The 15,303-nt window shown below is 37.7% G+C and overlaps 1 protein-coding gene and 1 non-coding gene across 2 annotated transcripts; both read right to left on the bottom strand.

Annotated features, from left to right (window-relative positions):
- Positions 1-5,205: 5,205 nt before the first annotated feature.
- On the bottom strand, positions 5,206-12,622 carry LOC131324137 (DNA repair protein RAD5B). Its single transcript, XM_058355968.1, has 18 exons — positions 11,133-12,622; positions 10,837-10,970; positions 10,548-10,683; positions 10,382-10,435; positions 9,909-10,058; positions 9,638-9,789; positions 9,256-9,340; positions 8,890-9,105; positions 8,555-8,698; positions 8,278-8,430; positions 7,755-7,822; positions 7,528-7,650; positions 7,322-7,421; positions 7,055-7,167; positions 6,293-6,869; positions 5,922-5,993; positions 5,708-5,806; positions 5,206-5,527 (listed from the first exon to the last, which is right to left on the bottom strand). Exons 1-18 carry the CDS (start codon positions 12,489-12,491, stop codon positions 5,405-5,407), a joined length of 3,858 nt encoding a protein of 1,285 aa, XP_058211951.1. The 5' UTR covers positions 12,492-12,622; the 3' UTR covers positions 5,206-5,404.
- Positions 12,623-14,653: 2,031 nt separating this feature from the next.
- LOC131324899 (U11 spliceosomal RNA) lies at positions 14,654-14,782 on the bottom strand. Its single transcript, XR_009199485.1, has one exon. It is a non-coding gene; the product is annotated as a U11 spliceosomal RNA (small nuclear RNA).
- Positions 14,783-15,303: the final 521 nt, after the last annotated feature.

Raw genomic sequence — 15,303 nt, 5'->3', positions numbered from 1 at the left:
TTATATAATGCGGAATGTGGAGGACACACAATTAGGGGTGGAACGGTCAACAGAACGGGGGAGAAGATGTGACGTGGCTCGGCTTCTTCGGAGCCGTGTTGACTGAAGCCTGTGTGAAAGATAAATTAGGAAAATAATATGCACTCCAAAAAATTGATGCAGACAATCCAAAATCAGCGTAATTTCAAAATCTACTTTTCTTTATTTTTTGGAGTGCTTCCATCAATTTTTAGAGTGTAAATATCATTTTCCCGATAAATTAACAGTTTCGTACTTTTTTTTCTTTGACAAATGTGAGAAGTTGAATATACACAGTTTTGTACTTTTTGAGTGGTTTTTTTGCAAGTGGAGAGAAGTGCAGTTGATATCTTCCTTATATTCACGTGCACATGGGTAGAATTTGATTCCTATAAGCAACTCATCCCCCTTCCCAAGTCCCTTAAGATACACTCTCTTCGTCCCATTTCGGTTGTACATTTTTGATATTCGTGTCAGATTTCAATCATTTATATTTTCCAATGTGAATCTTCAAAAATATGTAATATGAATTTTATTTGATAATTTCAATTTGTTCTATAAAACAAAGTTGTTGAAATTATGAAAAACATTATAGATTGAAAGATACACGCAATAGACATAAAAGAGACAAAATGAATAATGAATAACAAAAATGGGACGGAAGGAGTTGTAAATTAGCTTTAACGAATGAAAGAAAAATAGAGTTTTTTTTTTTTTTTTGCATTCCACAAATTACTATCTCCATTCGACTGTGGAGTGTAGATGGTAATTTGTGGGGTACGAAAATCAATTCCCTTCCTCTTATCCTGTTTTTTTTTTTTTACATTTGATTTGTACTTATCTTTTTGTCAATTCATAATGTGCATTTATGAAATTATCCTTTCAAATGTAAAAAATTCTACTCCTAAAAGGCTAATCATATATACATGAAGAAAAAAAAGGGGGGGAGTGTTGTGAAAAATGAGAAGTGCGAAAATCACTTTCCTTTTTCTTTCCGTTGCTTATTTTCTTGAAAAAAGTTACATCAATGCTACACTGACAATGATCATAAAAAAATTAAAAATTAAAATGGCTACACAGGCCAACGCGAAAAAATCTAGATACTATGCTTGGAACTGTTTAATGCATGTAGTTTGGCACTTGCAATGTGGGATCCACGTGCATCAGACGATTTCGGACCATTTATTTTGAATTTGTTCGCTTCTCCCCATACCATTTTTGAAAAGGTTATAGCTAAAAAAATGGTTGTTCCAACTCGGACGGATGATAAACAATCTTGTTTTTTTTTTTTCCGGAAATTATAAGTACATACTAGTATTCATTATGTTGCACACAGGTTAAAAACTCGGTCCAAGTAGAGCACAAAAATAGGCAGAGAATCTGGTAGACTTTTCTTTACTATCTTTTCTAAAATTAGTCTTGCATTCATTTATTTAATAAAAATTCATTGTCAGATCATACTAAAATGTATGTTCATTCCATTAATACTGCAAATGTTGTTTTTACTACAACTTGGAGTATTAATTAATCAAAACCTAATGATATAATATTTGTGATTATACAATGCTGCTGAAGCATCTTTCGGGACAATTTGTTTATCACCATCCCAACTTCCTAGATTACCTCGTGTGCTCCTCGAGGCTCGAGTATGGCTCGGTCTATGATATATTTTAAAATATTTTATTTACTTTGAAAACCTAATGAGTCACATCCTATGTTATTTCTCTTTTGTCTCTTGTTCTTTTAGTTAAAGTAACATCACTTAAAACTCAAAGGGGTACGTTTCTTGAAAAGTTGGAACTTTACGACGGCAATAATTGCATTTTCTTGAAAAGTTAAACCTAGAAAAATAAATTGGGAATGAGAGAATAGCAATTTGTTTCTTCCACTATTTTTTTTCCCTTTTCAGTTCTTTTTTACCTAGAGAAAAATCTACGCTCAACTTTTACTAGTTTACCTCCCTACAGGTCCTGTCATTAGAGCATTTACAGCAATGCTCAGGTAAAATTTCCAGTCATTCTAACTAATCATTTTTTATTTTTTATTTGCATCCATACGCTAAGCAATAAGTTGTGGATCATAACTTATTGTTAAAAAATGTTAAGTTGTTTTCATTAATCCATGAGTTGTGAGTTAGTGTAAATGACTTGCCAGAATTCAATAAGTTGTAGCCCAAATTATTGTTGAATAATGTCAAATTGTTTCCACTAACTCATAAGTTGCGAGTTAGTATTAAGTTGTAAGTTAGAACATCTCCAATGGGAGATGTCAATTCCTACGTGGACATTTAACGGTAAAAATTGACACCAAAATTCAATCCAACCTAATAGCATTCCTTGATGCCAAATACACGTGGATTTGAAGGCAAGCCTTCTCATGTCAACTTTGACAGCTACCCTCCTCCATGTCAAATTTCAAAAAATGACCATTTGTATTTTGGACATAAGGGTTGGAGAGAAATAATTTGATGTCAAATAAATAGAATTTGACATAAGGGTTGGAGAGGAGGTTTTAATGTCAAATTAGAGATCCCAAAATGCTACATCAGCCTTCAAAAAAAAATTGGCATCCCCAATTTGAAGTCGAGGGTTGGAGATGCTCTTAGTGTGAACAACTTGTTAAAATGCCATAGAGAAAAACTTATTCACGATTCTGCGCAATCTCAGCCGTCTTTTTTGGTAACCAATGGTCTGGATTTTAAAAAAACTCTTCCAGCGATTAGAATTTTTAAAATCTGGACCGTTCAAAACACTTTTGGGCACATGGGATTGAACGCTGTAAATTATATTCACGGCTCTACCGTAAAAAAATAAATAAATTCTCAAATGACATAAGTTGTTGCCCAAAATACTAAGTGCAAACACCCCAAATCATATTATTGTCTATTCTCCTCGTTTTCTTTTAACACTTAATATAATATGGTACATTTTAAGAGGACTTAAAAGTAATGTACTTCGGTAATTTTTTTTTTTACACAAATTGAAAGAATTCCTTGATACAAAAACGTAGATTTCTAAGTTATCGTTTGGCGGATTGGATAATTTTTTTGGGATGGGAGTAGTAGTTAAAATAGCTTAAAAAAAATACACATTTAACTAGGTTTGTTCATGCACTTTACTTTTCTCTCCGAAAAGGATCCAACATTTTAAAAATATTACTAGTAATAACCTGAGCCAAACATATATAAAAATAAAAAATAAAAAATCTAAGAGACGAGCCATAAGCCGAGCCAATTACTTTACAACTGGACGGCTCAGTCAAAACCAGCGAGATCCCAAAGTGGGGTGAATCTTTGACGCCTCCGTAACCGCCCTTTATTTCACATCCCTGGATCTTGACCAGATGCTTCAAACGAGCGTTACTTTCTCCGTTAAATATAACTCTGACACCACAATCGACCCCCACGTGGCATCACGTGCCCAGTCGATATTATAATGCATCCAACGGTTGCGATCAAGTTACGTGGCTGTTTCTAGTCCTTTAACCAACCAGAGGTCTATGATAGACAAATTAAAAGCCTTTGGTTTGGGCCCAACTTACGTGGGCCCAATTTACGCGTACGTTAACTATTTTCCTCTCTGGTTCTGTCAAAGATAAGTCATCTATGCCGGTACTAGCCGTATTAGAAAATTTACAAGAAATTTCTTTATTGCAGTCTGATCCCAAGAAATTGGCTAATTTCGAATTCAAGATTTCTCGATTTACAATTCATCTCTGTTGCCAATTGAGCTACCTCAATACCCATTGATGTTGGACAAATTAAAACTGAAACATTAGTTCATATCCCTTGTTGTCTGAATCTGACTTTTTAAACCTAATAATCACAAGATGCGGGTGTATCTTTTGTCAAAAAAACAAAGCAGTCAAGGGTTTTAAGTGTCTTTTCCCTCTAGAATATTCTGGATCATGAAGAAATTTATTGCTGGCCTAAAAGTCAAATATTAAGTGAGTGAGTAGAGAAAAACAAATACTACTATAAGTGTTGAATGAGCTTTGACAATGGAGTACTAGAAACCAATTCACCAAGTGGGAAACTTCAACAAAATTGAGGGTGGTCTAACTGGCCCTAGTAGGACTCGCGGCTCCAAATTCATAGAACAAGCTTTACAAGAATTTTGAGAACCAAAGATCGCCTCCCAAACTCCGATTTAAACGTGATTTTGAAGTTAGCCTACTGGTACCCGAGTAGGAATTTGTAATATGAAAGTCCTATTTCGCAACTCAACCAAACAATAAGCAATAAATAGGAAAATGAAGAACGACAATGAATACAAGATATACGTGGAAAAATTCTAAATGGGCAAAAACCATCGGAAGGAATCAAACACTAAAAATAACATCATGCGATTACAAACAATCTTAACTCACAATTGAGAATCCTCGCAATTGACTAAAGACCGAATGCCAATCCTCGTTCACCGCATCAATTGTTTGATTGCCGATGCTTCGAAGCCTTCTGAAATACTTTAAAAAATCCATTGAAAGTCTACTCACGTAGATGAATCAAAATTTGTGATAACTTCTTGGAGTTGTATTTAACGCACACCGATCAACCGATCTTCTTCGGACTCTTAAGAATCAATCAAAATGAACCACTGGAAAGTTTCCCCTCACAAAACTAAGAATGTCTTTGGCTGCTCTCTCATACTCTACATCGTTGCCACGCACGGACAATGAATAAAGGCGTGTATTTATATCTCCAGCTTTTCACAAACACACTCGGTCGACCAACCTCCTATGGAACTCGGTCGACCGACTTCCCAAATTCAAGCGAGCCAATTCTGGACGGTAGGTTTCGATGGAAATTGCCTTACCAATTCTGGACAGCAGGTTGACCAACTTTACTCTTGTAATTTACCTTTCCAAAACACCTCAAACCAATACAACTCTCAACTACAAAAAAATATGACTCTTTCCACTCTAGCCATTTACAGACTCGCTACTTACTCAAAGAAGTGAAAAAAAAATTACAACTCAACAAATAATGGAATACACATAAATGTATGATTTGCCAACCGAAAAGAAAGCGCGGCTTTTGGAGCTAACATAATCTTTCAGCTATGGACACCTTTGGAAGATGTAATACAGTCTCAATTTGTAACACCATATGCCAGATTTATAGACCTAGTGGGATTCTATTGTGTCTCTGAATCATCCAACCAAAAAAGCCCTTGAGAACAAATTTACAAAATTGGGGGTGGTCTCATTGACCCGAGTTGGATTGTCTTCCCAAATTCATTGATGGAGCAACGAGAATTTTGAAAATAGAACATGGCTCTCCTATACAAAAAAATGCTCCTCCCCTTAGAGCATCAACTTGCTCTCTAATTTAGTCTAAATTGTTGATAAGTGATAAGAACATAACACAATTTACACAATGACAGATTTATCTGAAGAGCATTTTAAGTTCTTCAATCCTGGCTGATCGGACTTCCTCATCGGTCAGAGCTCCGGCTATCATCCGTTGCTTCCTTGCTTGAACTTGTTGCATCCTTTCCTCCACAGTGTCCTGTGCGCAAAATTTCGGTGTTACATTCAGTACATAATGTTTAAACAAGCATTATGAGTCGGAAAAAATAAGAGTTTCAAAGAACACAAATTATACAGGAAATGTTTATTGTAGTACATTGTCTAGTATAGAGTTTGACCAATCTTTAAGCAGATCAGAAACTACAGGAGGTTGAGTTACCTTGACAATGAATCTTCTAACTGAGACGGTTCGTTTTTGACCAATGCGATGAATTCGCATTATTGCTTGCTCTTCTACCGCCGGATTCCACCATGGATCCTGCATATTGGATGGAAGAATTTGACCATCAAAGAGGGGGAAAGAACATTGGAAAGGACAAAATGGTAAAAGCGGGAAAAAAAGATCATAGTAGAAGCGAAGGTATGTTGTGTACCATAAGAAAGACACTAGAAGCTGCAGTCAGATTTAATCCCACGCCTCCTACCTTAAGTGACATCAAGAGTACCTGAAATGGGAACAAAATGGGATTCAGTCTTTGATTGGGAAAATGTTCATTTGGTATGTCTCAACTGCCAAACTACAATCATCAGAAGAAACAAAGAAATACGACTTTTAACTATTTAGGCCCTTATGCTACAATCCTATCCTTCGAAAACAGAAACGGATTTTGAAACTTGTTTTCGGTAAGCTTTCAAATGATATTAAAACCACTGTTTGTCTGTGAAGCAGTTTGATAAGGTTTTGGAGAACTGTTTTCTCGAAAAAGCAACTAAACAAGGGGTTAGACACAGAAACTACACTTACCATTTTCTCATTAGTCTCATTGAACTCTTTCAAAACCCTCTCCCTTTGTTTCTGCGCAAGCCTTCCATCAAACCTCAAAAACCCAATTTTTTTCCTCCTCAATGGTATCTCAAGCAAATCCAAAAACGAAGTCCACTGGCTAAAAACAATGCTCTTCTCCCCCAAGCCAGACTTTGCTATATTTTCCAGGCATTCCAAGAGCTTTGTAACCTTAGAAGACTCTTTCCAGTTCTTCTCCACATCAATACGAAAACGGTTTTCTGACGGACAAGTAATGAGGTCAGTCTTCTTTAGTAGTTGGCGGCATATTGGGCATACTCCAGCTGATGGGGTCCGCCAGCTTGAGAGAAGGCATTCCCTACACATTCTATGTGCACAAGGTGTGAGGACTGGATCATCTGCTGATTCTAGACATATGGGGCATTCGGTGTTTTCACCACGCCTGATTTCCTCCACCACCTCTTCAACATATGCTCGAGTTGGGAGTTTTTGGTTTGGAGTGGCAGAATCAGGATCGGTTTCAAGGAACCTTCTTGCGAGCTTGTTTAGGTCTGCATACTCCTGTGAATCCCCTCGGCTGCAGATTTCAAGGAGAACAGTATGAGTTAGGAAATTCACAAAAAATAATCCCTGTGGTATCACTTCATTTCTGTTTCAATTTTCTGACAAATGCAAGAAATTCCGAAAACTGTTCAAAAAGAAATGGGTGGTATCGCTTCATTAGTATGAGTTAGTTATCAAGATTTACGGCTGCATTCTCACCTCATGACTAGAAACGGGTGGTTGCAGCATTGCCTCAATCGAAGTAGCAGCTCAAGAATATTTGCATAGTTGTGAAGCACTTTGCCTTGTGCGACAAATTGGTCAAATTGGACCTGGTGACAATTGCAGAAAAGATCTAAGTTGCCTTGTTCACAATAGTATTAATGGCTTCAAGAATTGTGCAAACCAACACGTGAAGCATTTAAGCAGCACAACAACATCCTGTAATTCCCGTCACCATAAAAATCATATTAGAACATAACTCACTTTAGATCTCTTGAAGAGAGCACTGTAAAAGTCGTGTTCAGCTTCCGACTGTTCACATTCGATGATTTGGATGTCGGTTGGTGGGAGAGTAAGTATGGGCCTAATGTCACACAAATCAGTTATTAAACGGCTAAACATGACAGAATTTGCTCACATTAAATTCAGTAGGTAAAAGAAATGGAAAAGTAACCAGAATAATCATTCACCTTCCTTCTTTATCCTTTGTCTCCTTTGTCCTCCTCAGCATCAGTGGCCTCAGAATTGCTTTAACCAATCTCAGTCCTCTCTGGTCACCATTCTCATAGGGCCTTTGAATCAGTTTCGACCACCTAAGTCGAGGAAAACAAATAATTAAGGGTTGTAATTGTATATGGTGCATGGAAATCAGAAGTCAATCGTGCATTGTGACAATCAAATTGTTTTTGATCCATACCATGCCCAGTTGCACCATGGCTCAACATGCAAAAAGCATAAGAGGCTATAGAGGTCTTCCAAATTATTCTGCAGCCATTATCAATGACATTCATTAGTAACTAGCAAGTAAAGATGAATTCCCATTAAGTTTTACTCATTCTCTTTGCAGCCACAAAACATACAATTTCCCATCAATTTGACAACTGTTGATCATTAAGACTAGCTTGACAAATGACTGTTGCAAAAGACATTTCGCCACGTTTGGTTGCAGAAAATTTTCCAAAAAGCTTTTGAAAATGTAAAACCCTTATCATTCAGTCATGTTACCAAAAATTTCTAAGGAAACTAGTTGCAAAAACCCTCAACCAAACAAGTTTTGTTTATGTTTCAAAAACAAATCCAAAAAACGAATGATGATAAGTGACAACTTAACATGGCCTTGAGTTGTTTGTCGAAACAATAATGAAGACGCATAGAAAAAAGTGATACAGGAGCCTATGGTGCTATAACACATGGAAAAAGTTGAAAGAGAAGAAGCATACCTGAAGAGGGGTACCTGTAAGACACCACCTACAATGAGAGGACAATGCAAAGGCAGCTTGGGCACCTTGGGTCTTTGAGGCTTTGATAGTATGAGCTTCATCTAAAACCACCCTATACCACTCAATTTTATGGAAAATGCTGTTTTCACCATCCTATATCACCATTCATACGAGTAGTTTAACAACCATATAAAAACAGCAGCAAAATATATAGAACAATAAGTATTCTCGAAATGATGGGACTTTTGTTAGTAAAAGGGATTTCAGGGTAATTTACCTTCTTATAAGCTGCAGTCAACACACCATACGTTGTCAAGACCACATCATGTGATGCAATCACCTTGGGATCATTGGTTCTATCCCCACCATAGTGTACAAAAGTTGAAATACTTTCTGGCTGTGAATGGTTATCGAGCTCATCCTGCATGCCAAACATAAGTGATGGGACATTTATATCATCTGAGGATTAAATCTATAGCACCAATGAATTTAGCAACCATCAAATTGGTTGAAACATCACGAAAATGGGTTAAATTTGTAAGATTAGCAAAAACAAAGAAACCAAATAATTCAGCTCCTTTCTTAAGTCATTACGGAGATAAAGATTCCCACCTTCCACTGGCCTAGCAAGGCCATAGGACAAATAATTAGAGTACGGCCTCTTACTCCCGGCTTGTTTGTATCAGAATCTTTCTTTTTCTTTACATGCTCATCTTCATCTGAGGCTTCTGAAACAAGCTTTTGGTAGTCAGAGCTCCTACCAGTTCTTGAAAGTATTAGAGCAATTGTCATCACAGTTTTTCCAAGCCCCATTGCATCTGCTAAAATCTACACATAGTATAGTGAAGTTAGAGAAAGTAACATCTTCACCTCAGTTAAGCCAGAACAAACTACACAGAATGAGAGTGTTGGCAAATCTTTGTTCAAGGAATAAAAAACACCAGTTCCAGACACTAACGAAGAAATGGAGAAACTCACTCCTCCTCTTGCCATCTGCATTGCAGTTGGAAATTTCGTAGTTGCTTCACCGGAAAATATGTTCACATAAATAGAAGAAGCCCTCCTGTTACAAAGTGTGTTTGGTCAAGTTGCACATTCAACACCATTATAAGGACAAAGCTGTGATAAAAAATCTAGTTATTTTACCATGCTGCTGTTGATACTTCATTTGTACACCGGATAAATTACAAAGCAAGTGCAATGAGTGTGTGCCCCCCTCAACACTTGGTATGGGGCCTACAAATGTTGTGTCTAGTTGTTACTTTTTGTGGTATACAAATTACATCCACTGAACATTTTTCTTATTGTTTTCATTGTTCTCTCTTTCGGATATTTAGTGAAGGGAAAAAAAACAGCATACCCATCACATATTTTGTATGCTGCCCAGCATGGATGAAGGGTTTTTCCTGCTTTCTCAACATCCACTCCCTTCTCCAACTCTGACATCCAGTAGAGAGCCTGCTTCTGGTATGGCCTTAAGTCACACATAAGAGTCTCAGGAGGCTCCATCTCCTGTAAGGATTTAAAACCCAAAGGGCATGATGAGAGAGAAACAAACAGACCTCCCCGAAACAATTTTATTCTTGTATCTGAAAAGGAAGTGATAATATCTCATATGATGCTAATGCTACCTCCAAGTTATACACATCTGCAGCACCAACAAGTTTGTTCAAAGATGATTCAGAGAGAGCTTGTTCATCCTTATTCTGTTCTGGGTACTGCTCGCAACCCTTCCTCCGTTTCACTATGGGCATCATGGATGCTGCTTCATCTGAGTCAACCTGTTTCAATCAATCGCCAACAATGTCAATTTAACTTGGCTTGTTATTTGGAGCTTACAGTCAATCATGCCGATTCAATTTGCGCATCTGTGTGATTGGATAAAATGTGGGGATAGCGGTATGTTAATAACTGCACGAGGAATTCAACCTGACATGCATCCGTCAAAAAAATGAAATAAAAGATTGAATGTTTTGGTGAAATGCGGTGTATACACAGCTTTAGCATACTTCATAACAACTCGTGAGGCCAAGCGTTGCACCACCTTGAGCATTTAAGATGACAATAATAATTAGAGAAAATGGGAAACTGATATGACACGTACTTCTAGATTCAGTGACCGTTTCCGAGAATCAAGTTCCTCTGGTGTGAATTCAGCCTGGTTCAAGCAGTGACAGAAGCATAACAAATAAGTAACTATGCATAACTACAAGTCCAAATGTTCATCCAAAATTGGATTTCAGTGGAACTGAAACACAGAAATAAAGTACCTTCTGAAATGGATTGTTCTTCAACAATTTGAAAAGTGTTAGGAGAGGGTAAATTGTGGTGTCAATGTTTGAGGGTGAATCCAGCCTCCATGAGGACTTCTCACACGCCGTGAAAATGGACTTGTGAATATAAAAGCTACAAATTTTGGATAAAAAAACAGTTTAGTATGTAAATAACAATACACGATCGAATCTAATAGCCTAACCAATTAGCCAAAGCAAATTAACTCTCAAAAGAACTACAAGCAAACATAATAGGACTTAAGTTTAACGAAGGTTTGTAATTTACCTGACATATAACATTATCTCTTGCATCAACTGAAGATTTGCAGGTGCAGCTATACACCGGGCAAGGACTTTAACCTTTGTAGAATTGACTAGCGGAATGAGGCATTTTGCCCACTCCATTGGCAACCTTCCAATCTGTAGTTATAAATCACATCTACATCCTTTCAGTACAATCTAAAGCACAACCATGTATAAATCCACACTATTTTTTCTAGTTGAAAAGTTAGTATGAATGAGCATACATCAAATAAATACAAGCTATATAACAAAGTTATATCAGATAAATCTAGAGCTTGCCTCCCCAGACCGTTTGGTGGAGAAGCGAACGATTTCTGAAGCTGCAGACCTTGCACTCAACCACTTTGAGCCCGACCTATTCCTTGCATCCAAGGACGGGAAAGCAAGATGAACAATCTCGTTGTTCTCTAATTTCCTTCCCCTAGTAGTTGAAAGCCCGGTAACCATATTCCTCCCCACCAATAACCAATCCGGGTCCTCTGGAAAATCCCCGTCCTCAATCACAACTGTACTCAACTGCTTCCTATCCTCACCCATTTCTTTCTTCACTTGAGCCGGCTTTTGCAAACCGCGCTTAGCCTCCATTTCCAACCTACAATGTTCTTCGAACTTCTCGCGAAAGCTTTTCGATGACCATCTATCTTCCTTTGCCTCTTTCATAGGAGCCTTATTCTCCAACCCCAAATCAGGCTCCACTTTAACCACTGGTTCTTTCTTCTCAGTACCAACAATTACTTCCTCCTTCTTCACACCCCCCTCTGACCCACAATCCGACTCACCTTCCTTTGGCTCTTTCTTCATCTGAGCCTTGAGATACTCATCATCAGCCATAACTTTTGTATTCGTAGCCTTGAGAAACTCGTCAAACGACATCTTGGGCCTTGATTTCTTAATAGAATCAGACCCCACATTTTCAACCTCCACAATCTCCTTACTCACAAAACCCACGTCAGGTTCTTCCTTAACCCTAACATTCACTTTCAACTCATCATCCAAACACACTGTTTCTACCTCCATATAGTCCTTACCCACAAAACCCACATCAGATTCTTCCTTAACCCTATCACCCGGTTCCATCCCATCAACCGATTCTCTAACACAATCAGAGAGCACCATTTTGTCTTCCTTATCCAAGAACCCCATATCACATTCTTCCTCATTCACTCTCACCCCATCACCCGACTCTTGAACGCAATCCAAACCCACGATTTCTTCCTCCATATTAGTATCCGCGATTTCTCCCTCTACATCAAAAATCACGGGGTTTGATTGCAAAACACAATCAGAACCCGCGATTTCTCCCTCCACACTACACTTATTAGCCAAACCCACATCAGATTCTTCCTTAAGAACCCTAACATCAGGTTTCAAAACACAACCCAGTTCAGATTTACCTGCTCCCTTGATGGGTGCGGAAACCCTGGCTCCAGTGCTGGTAACCGTCCGCTTGACGTCTGAGGGAGGCGGTAAGAACCCGGGGGTGTCGAGGATGTAGTTGATTGCTGCGTCTGGGCTGTTTCCGCATTGAGAGAGGGCTTTGAGTATGTCTGAGTCGGTTAACTCGGAGCCGAAGAAAACAAATCTTATTTTCTTTATGTTCCGATTCTGGTCTTCCCCTCCTGTGGCCATCGTCTCCATCTTTTACAAGGAGAAAATAAAATAACGATTGAAAGAACTGGAAGCGAATGTTGAGAGAGAGAGAGAGAGAGAGAGAGAGGGAAGGAGGAATGGTTTGGGAGGGAGGGAAGTGGAGGGTTTTAGTGAGATAGTGGGAAGTTGTTTTGGCGGGCGGGATTTGTGGATGGATTGCGCGAAAGATTTTCAATTCATCAATTGAACTTTCGCGGTAAGTTTTTTTTATTGGTTTTGGTGGTAAAGAATTTGGCGCGAAAAGGAGGGGAAAACTCGGAAAAGGCCACAGAAGGTGAAAGTGTTCATGGTAAAGTGGGGGTTATCGTAAAGGGTGTTTTTTTTGGAGAGAAAAACTTGTTTGTGGCTGCGACGTAAAAAAGTGTTTACAGTAATTAATCGTGACCGTTCAAAAGTATTCTGGACGATCCAAATGTTAATAAAAAAATTTCGGAAAAGAGTTAAACTTTTCATTAAAATTCAGACCATTCAGAACACTTTTTGACAACTGTGATTAGTTGGTACTGTAAACAGATTGTTTATAGCACAGCCCGAAACAAGACATTCTCTTTTTTGGAAAGGATTTGACAACTTTCTTCAGACAGTTAGCCCCAACAATAATGATACGTACACAAAGATTTATCACAACCAGCTACAACTAATGTTAACGCAGCAGAAAAGTCATGTGAGTCAACTCATTAGTCGACTCATCATGTAATTGCAATTGGTTGTGATAACATTTGTGTATGTAGCATTATTGTAACCCCAATGGTTAATGCAAAAAACAATTTCTATGACCACATCCACTTACCCACACCTTTCATGTGAGTATGTGTATAAGTGAGTGTGTGTTTAGGTGTGATTTTAGAATTATTAATGCAACAATGTTGTGGACACGGACCAATGTGAACATATTCGGATACACGTATCTGGTTATAGTTAATATGTAGGACCCACGTGCATCAGACGATTCTAAACACATTTGTGTCTGGCACTGGAGAATTTCGTCTATGTCTGCTGCATTGCTCATGAAAATTTAACTTTAGCAATAAATAAAAATCTTACGAGGAGCGACTTTTGTTAGTATTATCTTTTATTTGTGAGATTTATTTTTTAAACAACAAAAAAAAAATATTTTATTAATATTGAAGAGAACGCAAAGATTAAACGGACTCAGAACACAACACCACCGCAACATTGAGCATACAATCCAACATTGTTACCAATAGGCTCCTGTCCCGTTTGATAACTCCTGTCCTCCCCATGTGGGAGGAAAGAGTTCAAACCCCATCATGTGGCGTTTGAGATTCTACTACCCCAATGAAGGTGGTTTTGAAAGAGTTTCGGTAGGGTGCATTTCTCTAATAGTCTAATGTGTGTGGGATGGTGGAGGCCGTGAAGCTAGCTACTCGGAGTATAATTTTGGCAAAGGTTCAGAGATTTTGCCTGGCCTATCATTTTAATTTTGCTCTGATTGACTTGGAAGAGAGTTTGGTTTCTTAAACGAACCAAGTCTATACAAATGAGTCAAATCAAGCTTTTAAGTGTTGAGTCCAACTCGTTTACTAAACGAGCCTTAAATTCTAGCTAAAGATTGATTTGACTCTCGATTACAAAGCGAGTCGAGCTAAACCGAGTAAGAGCTTACTCGGTTTGTTTGCAACTTACTCAATTCACTATACTGCTTGTTTGTAAAAATGAGCCATTTGAAGCACGACTTCTCTGCACTCGTTACACAGTACTTTTCTGTTTAATTGTGTATACATGTGGATAGTTTTGTAAAGAAAAATGATTTTGGCACTCCACCTCCACATCTAACCATTGACATTTCACTTTTTGTCTTCATTTTATGTAAAATTACCAAATCGCTCTTTTATTTTGTTAGTATTCATCCACTTTAAATAATATTATTATAATTTTCAATAAAAAAGGACAAAAAAATGAAAGTATCAATGACTTTGAAATAAAGTGTCCATCTACTTTATTTTGTTAATTAATATTCATCCGATTTTAATAACGAATGCAATTTGTTATTACAAAGCATTTGTTTTCTTGAAATGGAGGGTCGGCCAAAGCAAGCCAACCCTATTAAAATTCCACAAATTATGAATATTCATCCAATTTTAATAACGAATGCAATTTGTTATTACAAAGCATTTGTTTTCTTGAAATGGAGGGTCGGCCAAAGCGAGCCAACCCTATTAAAATTCCACAAATTATGTCGGCCATATGTCTTGATAGCCATACAGCACCCACCTAACTAGGGCGGGAGTGGCATATTTAGCCAACCGACCCTTTTTAATCCTTTTAGCTCCACACCGCCCTTATTTTATTAAGAGCACTCACTTCTTCTTTTATTCCCCCTACCGATGTGGGATACAAAACCAAGGCTACTCTTCTATATCTTCTAGTCCACTTTCCAACTCTCTTCTTCTTCTTTGTGTCTTCTTAATCCTTAATTAAGTGGATCAAATTCAAATCAACCCAACCCAAACTATCTTCGAAGGGAAGAATCAAGCTGACCGGCTTGTAATTATATCCGTAATGGAGAATGAATGATGGAACTGAAAAAGTATATGTTTCTCGGGGCGGACGGAGCCAGAGATTTTGATTAGTAGGGTCAAAAACTAAAAAGCAATGGATTTATACATAACAAATAAGTTGCTTACTGAAAGTACATTAAGGGCCCCAAGTCTTCGACCAAGCTTTTTCCTGATTTTTTTGGCACGGTCTTTTTTATTGTTTTCTAATTGTTAGTATTAGATTTGGATTGAATTTGATATTTTTTATTGTTTTCTAATTGTTAGTATTAGATTTGGAT

Source organism: Rhododendron vialii, chromosome 4a (assembly GCF_030253575.1).
Source record: "Rhododendron vialii isolate Sample 1 chromosome 4a, ASM3025357v1".
NCBI classification, from domain to species: Eukaryota; Viridiplantae; Streptophyta; class Magnoliopsida; order Ericales; family Ericaceae; genus Rhododendron; species Rhododendron vialii.
Note: the sequence above shows the minus strand (reverse complement) of the source record. Positions and strands in the feature narration are given on the sequence as shown.

Coding starts and splice junctions, on each gene's coding strand:
- LOC131324137 (XM_058355968.1), bottom strand. CDS start 12,491: ATGGAGACGATGGCCACAGGAGGGGAAGACCAGAATCGGAACATAAAG. Junction 10,684..10,836: donor GAGATAATGTTATATGTCAG/GTAAATTACAAA, acceptor CAAAATTTGTAG/CTTTTATATTCACAAGTCCA. Junction 7,651..7,754: donor CCATGGTGCAACTGGGCATG/GTATGGATCAAA, acceptor TCCTCGACTTAG/GTGGTCGAAACTGATTCAAA.